The sequence below is a fragment of the Neomonachus schauinslandi genome, chromosome 14, assembly GCF_002201575.2.
Source record: "Neomonachus schauinslandi chromosome 14, ASM220157v2, whole genome shotgun sequence".
In the NCBI taxonomy this organism is placed as follows: domain Eukaryota; kingdom Metazoa; phylum Chordata; class Mammalia; order Carnivora; family Phocidae; genus Neomonachus; species Neomonachus schauinslandi.
The window spans coordinates 56,932,629-56,944,662 of NC_058416.1; the positions used below are offsets into that span (position 1 = coordinate 56,932,629).

Sequence of the window (12,034 nt, forward strand, 5' to 3'; positions counted from 1 at the left end):
GCTGGTCCCGCCCGCCGCTCGCACAAACTACTAGGTGCTCGTGACCCGGGACAAACTTCTGGCTGAGGCGCAGCCCTCACATAGTCACCCTCCCGGAAGCCAGGCATAGAGCAGAAGACGCGGCTGGGGAAAAGAGGGGGAGGGTGGAAGCGGTGTCGCCGCTCCTCTCCGCGCGGGTGACGCCGCACCGGCGGTGGCGGCGGCGGCGGCAGCGGCCGCCCCCAGTCGAGCTCCCTCCCGGAGGCGCCGCGGCCGCGGAGCGCCGGGGCGCGGGCCGGCGGGGCTGGGCGCTCACGCCCTCTAGCGGGCCGCGGCGGGGCCGGGCGGCCGTGACGTGGGCGCTCCCTTCAGCCGGCCTGCGGGGCACCGCCAGTCAGTCGCGGAGCAAGAGCCCCGCGCAGAGCCGGCGCGGGCTCGGCCATCGGCGCACCGCCGCCCCCGGGGCTGGGCTCGCGCCTGCGGGCGCAGAGGCGGCGGTCAGGACGCGCGCGCCCAGCGCCACGGCCACGGCCGGCGGCTCGGGTCCCGAGCAGGGGAAGGAGAGCGGCGGCGGGTGCAGGCGCCGGAACGGAGGGCGGATTTTGGCTCCGCGGGCGCGCCCTCCGCTCCTTCTCGCAGCCGCGCCATACGCCTAGTGGGGCAGGCGGCAGGGGAAGAGGAGCCAGGATCCTCTCCCCCGGCCTCTGGAGCTGCCGGAGTTCGGACTTCTGCAACTGTTGACACTTTGGGGCTCCGGTTCTGTTTTTGGCTGTTTACCTTTCTCTTCTGGCTGCCTGGAAATCCAAGCTCCCGTCCGCCCTCCGCCCTCGCGCGCCCACCCAGCGCCGCCTGGGAGCGGCCCGGCGCGCACTCGGCAACATGAGGAGACTTGGGACATGCCTGGCGACTTTGGCCGGACTTTTGCTAACTGCAGCAGGGGAGACGTTTTCAGGTAGGTGGGACCGTTTGTGCCGCCGCCGGGGACGCGAGGGCCGGAGCGGGGGCCCTGGACGCCGGCAGCTCCCAGGCCTGGAGAGCCCGAGGCGGGCAGCGGGTCCGGGGCGGGGGCGCGGCGGGCCCGGCACAGCTGCTGTTCGTTAGCCGGCGCTGGAGAACGGGCCGGTGGGGAGGGCGGGCACCGGCAACTCGGGCGGCAGGAGCCGGCGAGCCCCGAGCACTAGCTTCAAAGCCCGGACCCTCGTCTCGCCTCCGCACCCCGCGGCCTGGCCTCGTGCTTGGGGCGGACCGCTGCCACTCCGAGTCCCCGGACGGCTCCTAGAGGAACAGCAGAAAACTTTGCTTGAAGTTCGGCGCGGCAGCCCCGGGCCGCCGGGCGTGGGCGCTGAGCGATCTCTACGACCCGAAGCAGCGGCCAAGCCGGGTCGCCGGTGCCCGGCTGCGCTCGCGGCGATCGTCCAGACCCTGCAGCAGCTCCGGTGGTGGCGTTCGCCCGGCGCCCTGCCCTTCCTGCCGCCGCCCCCAGCCCCTCGCGGCCGGCGACCCCGGCTTATTGAGACGGTCGCACGGCGGCTCCAAAGAGCCTGGGCGGGCGTTTCTCGTCGGTCCCAGCGGGAGGACCCGGCAGCCCAGGAGGGAGCGTCCAGGCTCCCAGGCCCCGGGCCAACGCGGCCTTGCGCTCTCCGGGCCCCACCTACCCGCCCTCGGTCCCCAGCGGAGCGCTGCGGCCAGTGGCAACTTGTTAACCCAGCCCCGGCGCCCGGGGTCCCAGGAGGGAAGAGAGGGACTGCGTGTGCAAGTGTGTGCGTGTGTGTGTGTGTGCGCGCTCACCCGCGCGCGCGTGTCTAGTAACACGCGCGGGGGCGTGCGGAGCTGGGAGGAGCCCCTCGCGGAGAGGACCTGTAGACCCCAGGGGTGGGGGTCAGGCGTGGGCCCAATGCCGCACAGTGTTACAGGGGTTACCTCTAGATTGTCATCAGTACCTGGAGCACACATGTGGACGCACGGCAGACGCGTGCACATTTGCACACTTTTTCATATATATTAGTTTCATTAAGGTCCACGTATAATGGTGGACCTGGGCTTCTTGTTTTTAATATAATAAAACCCCCAGTAATTTGGCCATAAACTTGGGTTGCAAAACAGGTTTCTATGTTTATTAGGGAGGAATGAGTAAGTTGGACCTTTAAAAATTTTTTTTGGTGAAGGGGTTTTTCACTGACGGTAAAATGCATATTCTAAACATTGGAGATGTTTGGCTGTCTGGTCTCTGGAAACATAAATTTTTACTTTCTTGGAGTCCTCGGTGCACATAGATAGGCACAGATGCCTGTGTCCTGTGTGTTGCTGAGCTCCAGGACCCTTGACCGCAGTTGGCCGCAAAGATGAAAATGAGATTGTGGTTGGCAGTTTGCTCTGTACTGTGAAATGCAAACTGTCAACTTCAATAAAGAAATACCCTTTCCCTAAGTCTAATATTTCCTTAACTGTCTCGTAAGTGCACGTGCTCCAGAGGACTTAAAACGATACACTGCTGCCTGATATAAAATTGATGCAAATTTTGGCCTTCATTCTTTCTTATTAGCAAATTATGGAGTCAACTCACCAGTTTTAGAGCCTTGTAACTGGTTAGTGTTAGAAGCCAAATATGAGGGCCTTAGTGATGGTTTTCTCTTTATTAAGATTCATAACTCCCTGGCGGAGATTTGTTTAAAGTTAAGCCTGTCAAGTAGCGTTTGGATGGATTTTTAAGTTGTGTGCAAGGGGATGGTAACAAGTATATATGTAGCTTATTTAAAGCATCAGTCCTTTTATCATTAAAAAGGATTTCAGCATTAGGTAGTACTGACCTGTGTCCTTGTGAAGGCTGATTTAAACTGTCAAACCCAAAGAGACTTTTACTAAAATTTAGCCATATTTTTTTCTTTCAGAGGAAATACATCATCCTATTTGTTATTATACCATTAACTGGGTTGTGCTTTCTGAGTTATCCTAGTATGTTAGTGGGCAAAGGGGGAATGAAGCATGGTATCCGAGAGATTATGTTGAAATGTTGAAATTGTAAATATTTGAAGTTGGCAAATTTTGTGTATGCAACGATCAGATATGTTGCCGTGCATTATGTTTTTTCTCTCCACTTTACATTTTAGATAGTGTAGGTGTGGGGCTCCTAATGCTTTGGAAAAGTCAGTTTCTCTGTGTATGTTGGGAAAGTTATGAGTGACATTGATACTTACTTCTTTTTAGGATTCTTCTGGAATGTTATAATAATTGGCTGCTTTTCACCTGACACACCTGCTGTGATAATCAATTTAGGGATAGAGGCGATAGATTGTAAGCTCCTTGAAGGCTAAGTTAATATTTTTTTCCTTCTTGGTTCCCCATAAAACACTTAGCATGAAGTCTTAGGTTTAACAGGCAAGCACAGTTTGTTGAATAAAAAGCTGATGTGAATGCTGATCATTTGCAAGTATTCACATTGTACAAGAATTAAACTGATACAGAAGGGAGGGAGAGGGATGATTGTAGGAAGTTAGACTTGGCTGGCATTTCCCTGACTTTGAAATGAACATTTTTCACAAGGGTTTCACAAGGGGGTTAGGCCACCCAATGGCCGAAATCATGAGATTTTATGTGATCAGTGTGTTTTTTTTGTGCGACTGAGATTTATACACATGGGACTTTGCTCTTCCCCTTCTGCAGTGCTCTCAATCTCCTGTCCTCTTTGGGAAGGGTTTGGAATTTATATGGTTATTAATTAATCATTTCTGGCAATGGACTATACGGAGTTTGGATTCCAGAGATCAGAAATGGAATGCTAAACTTACTAGAAGAAAAAAAAAATTCAGTTTGTGGTTCACGTGGACTTTATTTACTATAAACATTCCATTTTAAAAATTGTTTTCCATCTTTACAATTTCTAATTTGTTAATATTCTGGGAATTTCTAATGCCAGTATTCTTATTGGAGGCTCACTTTCTGCCTTCTAGGCTTTTAATGGTCATTAAAAATAACTTTTGTGAAAAGGAATCGAGTCAGACTCAAGGAAGTGAAATCATTTTACTTTTGTTTGAAATTCTCTTTTCCATGGTGAGAAGCCAAATAGCTGGCAAGTCATTCCTCTTTGACCCGAATTCTTAAAAGCTGGGTTGTAATATATATTATACAACAAAGTGTTTAGTTTTACATTATAATAGATCTGATGTGTTAAGTTCTCTTAAGCAAACTGGTTTGCAGAGATAGAAATACAAACAGGTTTGGCCCTTTGTTTCTTCCACAGTATTTGGAATAAATTAAACCTTAACATAACCTTGTGAATTTGGGATTCTTGTGGAAAAAAATTATTTAAAAAATACTTTTAAGGGTATTTGTGGGAAAACAGGCAACATTGGAATGAAGTCTATAGTTTAGTTAGTAGTACTGTACCAGTGTTTAATTTCTTAATTTTGGAAATTCTACGAGGGTTATGTCAGATGTAAATGTTAGGGAAAGGTGGGTAAAGCTTGAAATCTATATATTTTTTGCAACTTTTCTGTTAAGTCTAAATTACTTTAAAATATAAAATATTAAAGTACCCTTTACAAAAAGTGGGAATAGATTTATTTAGCAATGTGATTTATTTTTCTTTTTCAGGTAACAATAGTTATGACATTTTACATTTTTATGGTGCTTTAACTAGATTGATAATTCATATGATGAAAATACTTCAAATTTAAATCAGTGAGCATGAAAGAAATATGCCAAGAAATTACTGTGACATTTTTAGTGTTATGTGTATGTAGGGAAGTATTTATTGCTTGAGTGTAATAAATTGTTCTGATCTGGAAAATTACAGGCTTTAGTCTCTCATGTTTCCAAAGGGTTTTTATGCAGTTTTTTGGGAGTGCAGTTACTTACATATTATGATATATGGGTAAGTGTATTTATAACTTGAGTAATTCTAAAAGAACTTTCCTTAATAAACAAGTAATCTGATTTATGCCTTCAGATTAAATAAACCATGTCTGAAAGAAGCATAGCCTTTAGTTTTGGCAAAAGTTGGTTTTAAAATTTAAGTATTTTCTGTTTCAATTATATAGAAGTTATTTGAATTTTTCCATGATAGTTCTCTAACAATTATAGTACATTCTAGGAACTGGTAGGTTTTATGTGTCTGTTTGGTAGAGGAACTGTTTTGAATTGAGTATGGCTTCCTTTCAGTTTTTGTTTCAGGATTTATTAAGTTTTCTAGAATGAGCATGTATCAATTAAATATCGCAAGACATAGTTTTCAGCTAGAGGTCAGGCATGTTAATAAGTAGTTACGTATTTTTTTTGGCAGTATAACATTTTTCTTAAGGATGATGTCTACCACACCATGCTCTTTAGTTTCATTCTGAGATTCTTCTCTTTGAAAACCAACTTTCCCACAAACTTTCTTAAGTTTCATATCTCAGTTATTATCTTTATGAATATAACACATTAATAAGTTTATTTTGTAAGTGGGAAAAGGGTTAATGACTAATGTGTTTCAGATTCACTAGTGAAACATTTAAAAAGATGCAAAATCATATAAACCTCCCATTCTAAGAGGATGCAGCTTCTTGGGTTCCCAAAATATTGCTAAAATACTGCTGTGGTTGCAGTTTAGTCCTCAGGAAGGCTGAGCTTACTCTGTAGCTCTGAAAAACTCAACAGAGAAAAATAACTAGGGCTGGTGTTGGGTGGGGAGCAGGAAAGCTTTAGTCACCAACCTTGGGAGTCTGTAGTACCTCCACCATGGAATGGAAGCGTGTGAGAGGCGAATCAAAGAAAACAGGCATGAGAAGAAAAGTGTTATGCGCTCAGGCATCCGTGATGTGTGTTCTGGAGGTCCTAGCAGAGGAGGGTCACTGCACTTATGCTCTCTTTGCTCTTAACCTATGGAAAAGAAAGGGGAAGTAATCAAATGAGTGACACGTGGGCACGTAGGTCATGCTGACATCTTGCACGTTAGTGGCTTTAGGTGGCCTTGGGGAGGGCCTGGGGGTATTGAGCCCCTGTTGATGGCAAGCTGTGTTCACACCTGTGCTTCTTAAAATTTAGTGTGCCCAAGGATCCCCTGGAGTGGCCCTTCCCTCTGTTGATTTCTGGGGCACAGCTGTGGTGATTCTGGAGTGGAAGGTTCATGGAGGGTCTCACAGCATCCCCAGGGAATCCTGGTTTGTGGCCACAGTTTGAGAAATGTTGATCTAAAAAAGTAGTTCTGAAAGTGTTGTCCTTGGACCAGCGGCATGAGCATCACTTGCCTCCCCCCTCTCCCCCGACCTACTGAATCTGAAACTGGTGGAGGGGTGAGGGGGGACGGGCCACTGTCTGTGTTGGAACAGGCCCTCGAGGGCATTCTGATGCTCCAAGAACTATTTTTCTGAAAGAACTGGGATCCTCATCCTGCATGATCAGCCTCCCTTGATAAGGGTTGAAAGAGAACCAGGGGTGAAAATAGACTTCATATTCATGCACTTATTAGCCTCCTGATGAACACAGCCAAAATGATGAACAGGCCGATGTGCCTGTGCTACAACTCTCAGCCTGTTAGGTGAAACCGCCAGTGTGACATTTCAAATAATAGTCTTACCTGGGGAAGATACTGGATCCAGCCAGTTGTAAAACTTAAATAGAAAAAGTTTCCTGCAATTTTACTTACCACAACATAGAGTTTTAATTAAATTTTGCAGTAATGATTAGCCTTTGGAAATTTCTCTGGGTGGTTATTGTGTATAGAAGGTACTTGTTTTGTTGTAATAAGTGCATAGCCCAATGTGCCTACAGAATAATGCCTTTAGGTCAAGTAAATATCGAGCATTTACTGTTTGTAAAGCCCCTTTATAGGGGAGCATTGAGGTGGTAGTGGGCAAAGATAAGAAAGATACAGTTACAATGCTTTGTCCGTTTATTAAAAGTTTCAAAATCCACTGACAAAGAAACAAGGACTTTGTTAGGACAGAAGTGGAAATTAATGTACAAGAAATTTGGCATTTTAATGTGGAAATGTGAAACTTTGCCTTTGGAAATGAACTCAACTTCCTGATGGAAAATAAAAAGTTTTCATTATTCATCTCTTTAGCGTACTGCTGGTGCATATCCTAAAAGAGAGCCTTGTATTTCTGTTATCCACAAAAGAGAGTCATTGCCATCTCTGTCATGTAATACCCCAGGTAAATAAAAGCGATTGTGAGGTTATTGAACAGATTTATCCTGAAAACATTGTCACCAGCCTTTCAGAGAATCAAGTCACAGAGTGTTTTCCACAAGGCAGGCTGGCCTGCTTCCTGCTCCTCCTGCGGCAATCCGTAGCTGAGCACTAGGTGTAGCTGCATCCTTAAGCCCACCGGTCTGAGCCAGGGGAGGCCCGGCCTTACCCACCGAAGGCTTCCAGCGCTCACAGCCAAAGGAAGGCATGCTGTGCAGTGCATCTTCATCTGCTTGTCCACCTGGCTGACTTTTCTCCGTAAAATTAAACTCTTTAGTGGAAGTTGTAGTTCTCATAGTCATCATTTTTCGTTGGTTGTAGTTCAGCACTGACCCAAAGACAACTTTAACTTTCTCGTTTTCCTTCTTCTTTTTTTCTGTGTCTGTTGCTGCTATTCTATATATAGCAGTGGAGCTAGAAGAAGTAGTATATATCTGCCAACTAAGTAAGAGTTCATGTTAACCTTTGGGCCCTTCTCCATCAGGCCTTTTGGCAAGAGGCCAGAAAAGACAGTGGAATGGAGAGCCATGGGCGGGTGTGTGACATGGGTAGGAAGCGGCTCGTGTACTTTGCTTACATCTGCAAGAGATGACTTCTGTGGCATTGTCAATTTAGGTATATCATTCAGGAAGTCATTACAATTAGCATTGGAAATCTGATGCCATTAATTTTCCTGCTTAAAACAGAGAAGATGAATGTGTCATTAAAAACTTTTTATCTGAAACCCAAGTGTTGGAAGCAAGGGGAGGGAGAGGACCTGATGGAAGGCAGTGTCACTCACTTTATATCTGGGGTTGTTGGGGAGGGCTGTGACCTGGAAGTCACAGAGGGCAGTGACCCAGCATGTGAGGGAGAGGATGCATAAGAGCAGACTTTTCAGGCACTTGTCAAAACAGATGTGTTTTTGGAATCTCCCTTGGAGGAAAAGGCCACCGTTAACAGACTGATTTATTTCAGAATACAACAGTCTAAGCAGAAGCAAAGCATTTACTTTTTATGGGCTGCAAAGCATAAAAGCTTATAGAGCATCAGTTTGTTTTCAGATGGGTGAATATTCATTTTGATCTCGTTCCTATTCAGTATGCAGAAAGCAGAGTTATTGCATACAAGGGGAAGAATGTGTTTTAGTTTGCATTACTGTGGAAGTCAGAGGCCCCATTCCTTCTCCCCAGCTTCCAGCTGTGGAATCCACGGGCAGGTTCACAGGTAGGCTTCTGACAGCAGGAGGCAGGGAATTGGACCACACCTTGTTTGCAGTCTGTGTTTGATGGATCCTGTTTGATCTGTCTTCTCAGTTGGAGTATTTTGAGGTACTTTAAATCATGTCCCAACCACCTACATGCCTGAAATGAACTCATTGTATACTCTCTGGACGCAAAAGTATAAAGTGGCCTAAAGCATTACTTTTATAATAAATACTTGATGGGGTGCCTGGGTGGTTCAGTTGGTTAAGCTCCCAACTCTTGATTTAGGCTCAGGTCATGATCTCAGGGCTGTGAAATCCAGCCCTGCATTGGGCTCCATGGGTGTGGAGCCTGCTTAATTCAGAGAAAGGGGAACCCTCTTACACTGTTGGTGGGAATGCAAACTGATGCAGCCACTCAGGGAAACAGTATGGAGGTTCCTCACAAAGTTAAAAATAGAGCTACCCTATGATCCAGCAATTACACTACTAGGTATTTATTCAAAGGATACAAACATAGTGATTCGAAGGGGCACATGCACCCCAATGTTCACAATAGCTAAAATATGGAAAGAGCCCAGGTGTCCATTGACAAATGAATGGCTAAAGATACACACACACACACACACAATGGAGTATTACTCAGCCATCAAAAAGAATGAAATCTTGCCATTTGTCATGACGTGGATGGGACTAGAGGGTATTATGCTAAGTGAAATGAATCAGAGAAAGACAAATACAATATGATCTCACTCATATTTGGAATTTAAGTAACAAAACTGATGAACATAGGGGAAGGGGAGGAAAAATAAGACAAAAACAGAAAGAGGCAAACCATAAGAGACTCTTAACTCTAGGGAAAAAACTGAGGGTTGCTGGAGGGGAGGTGGGTGGGGGGGATGGGGTAACTGGGTGATGGGCATTAAGGAGGGCACTTGATGAAATGAGCACTGGGTGTTATATGCAACTGATGAAATTCTACCCCTGAAACTAATATGTTAACTAGCTTGAATTTAAATAATAATAACAAATAATTGAAAGTGTTTTCACATTGAAATAAATGATTCCATAAGGAGGAAGAAGATTCTCTCCTTCTCTCCTTCCCTCCCCCTCCTCCCTCTCTTAAAAAAAATAAATGCTGATGATATATAAAATAAAAATCAAATCCCTGGGCAATGTATAGTGTGTATTAATTACTTAATATATTTGTTGAACGAATGCAGAAGTGAAGTTCCCTTGGGGAGGAAAAATATCAAAGTACTTATGCTTACTGCTTTTTTTTTTTTCCTTCTTCTATTAAGTTTGACTTTTTTTTTTTTAAGATTTTATTTATTTGCGAGAGAGAGAATGAGAGACAGAGAGCATGAGAGGGAAGAGGGTCAGAGGGAGAAGCAGACTCCCTGCTGAGCAGGGAGCCCGATGCGGGACTCGATCCCGGGACTCTAGGATCATGACCTGAGCCGAAGGCAGTCGCTTAACCAACTGAGCCACCCAGGCGCCCAAGTTTGACTTCTTAAAGTATCTGGAATAATGTTAATAATAGGCCTAGGCTGTAGGTTTTGTGCTTGGGAAAAAGCATTACCTTTTGTTACTTAAACATATCAAAGTAAGCCTGTGATTTTATCATGTATAATAGAAATGTATTAATCAGTTATGTTTTAAAGCAAAATTTTGCTAAAAATGGAATTTATCATGTGGTAGGTTTATCATGACTCTAGGGGCTTTGATTTTAGTCACTGATAAATTAAAAGAACTATGGCATCACCGGTAAGAAGCTTCCATCAGGCAGTAATATATATTATCTCTGCTGGGTTTATTTCTGATTCAGAATGAAATTAATTATACCTACACAGAGCTCTTACATGAACGTCTGGCTCATCTTTAGTAGAGCCGGCGTACTCTAGTGCCTTTTTCATTCAGTATGGTAGATAGTCAAGTGATGAAACTTCAGAAAAGGAGGTTACTTGGAGAACAGTCTCATCAACTATGTTCTCTACTTCTTTGACTCTTGAAATCTAGACTACTGAATAGGGTGTGGAATCTTCACGGTTATCCATGGGCATTATGTCCTGTGTATATGTGATGGGGGTTCTTGTTCTATTTCTCTTGTCAGTTAACATGTTCATCCCATTTGCGTGCCTTTTTAGGGAACCCCCCCTCTCTTTTCTTCCAGTGCTGCTTGGTGGGCCGGGAGCCACTGTGCAAGCTTATTGAGAGTCCTGTGTTGCTGACCCTCGGAAGGTTGGGGGGGGTGGTTTGCCCAGTCACAGACTTGGACAGCTGGAGGATGTTAAGGCTCTGATGTCAACTCTGGGTTCCCCGGGGTTTGGAAAGAAGGACAGAGGTCCCCTGGGCAGATCAGGTGTTCCTGATTTTGCAACAAGGCTTCTGAATAGCCTCATGGCCTTGGGTATGTTATTTAATTTCTCTGAACCTGAGTTTTCTTTTCTGGAAAAGTACCTTGCAAGATTATTATAAAGACTAACCAATGCCGTGACCTTAAGAGGCCTCTTGAGGTGACAGGGTTGTGTCTGTTCAGTCATGAGGAAAAGAGGGGATTGCCAGTTCTGTGGCCAATGTGAGCCCACTGTTCTTGTAAGTCAGAAAGAGTCGATATTGACAGTTTCATATGGTTCAAGCTAATAGATTCCCTTTCTGGGTCCAAGGCGTTGATAGTTGTGGTGCCTGGAGGCTGTAGAAGTGATATTTATGTTGCTGTGGTTGTACACACATATATATGTTATAAATACATGGCCAATATTATGTTTTAAAAGAAAAATAAACCTGAAAATGGCAAAATGATCCCCTCAGAATTGGCACCATGGAAAGCCAGCACTACTCAGTAGCATGGAAGGTGGTGTTACCCAGGTGTATTAAAGTCATGTGAGGCTCCAGGCCTCACATTCCTGGCCCCATAGACCCACTGGGTCAGAATCTCTGGAAGGGGCCACAGAAACTGGTCAGGAAACATCCACATAATCTCGATGCTTGTAAAAGTTGAAAGACTGTTAGTAAGAAAGTCGCTGTGGCTCAGAGACCAGGCCCTTTGGAGAACTTATCACATCTTCTCTAATTAGTGTTAAGAAAGCATCCAAAGATCATCACATGGATTTTTAGACCAAATTATTAACTGACCAAAGGGTATTTCTTTTATGAAGCAGAGGCTTTCTTGTGTCAGAAGAGAGAGTGAATTATGAAACAAGGCACTTTATAGAAACTTGGCTGTTTTGTACCCATCTTTTAACTTGGTGACCTCTAGTAATAGTATTATCAGTCTGGAATTTTTAGGATATAATAAAAGAATAAAGACATTTCAGGGTAATCAGAACATGATGACTTTAGATCTTCAAATTTGCAGCTCTGAGCCGCATTTTGAGATGACTCATTCATAGAAGAGGATGAGACAAGATGGCATTGGGAGTAATATTTTCCAGTACTTACTCCTTTATCTCCTGTTCATTGAAACATGGACACTGTAGAATCATTGGTCTTCGGGGCCCCATAAGGGGGCCAAAAGCTTGGCATTTTGATTGTAGTAGTTCCTAAAAGACTCACAAACCTCAAAATGGGCATACCAGTCTGTTAATGCACTCGAAATTTCCACCAGCTCATCATTTTGACCAAGGAAGAAAGATGCTTGTTGAAATGTCATGTCTGGGAGAGGTGGCTCATTAAGTTGTCTTAATATGACATCCTCAACTAGC

At 45.0% G+C, this 12,034-nt stretch overlaps 1 protein-coding gene across 1 annotated transcript in view; it reads left to right on the forward strand.

The window, feature by feature from the left end:
* Nucleotides 1-697: 697 nt before the first annotated feature.
* Nucleotides 698-12,034, forward strand: part of PTPRM (protein tyrosine phosphatase receptor type M) — an 812,937-nt gene continuing 801,600 nt past the window's right edge. The window contains exon 1 of the mRNA XM_044921209.1: nt 698-931. Within this exon, the coding sequence (XP_044777144.1) occupies nt 859-931 (73 nt within the window). The 5' untranslated portion in view covers nt 698-858. The remainder of the gene's footprint in view (nt 932-12,034) is intronic.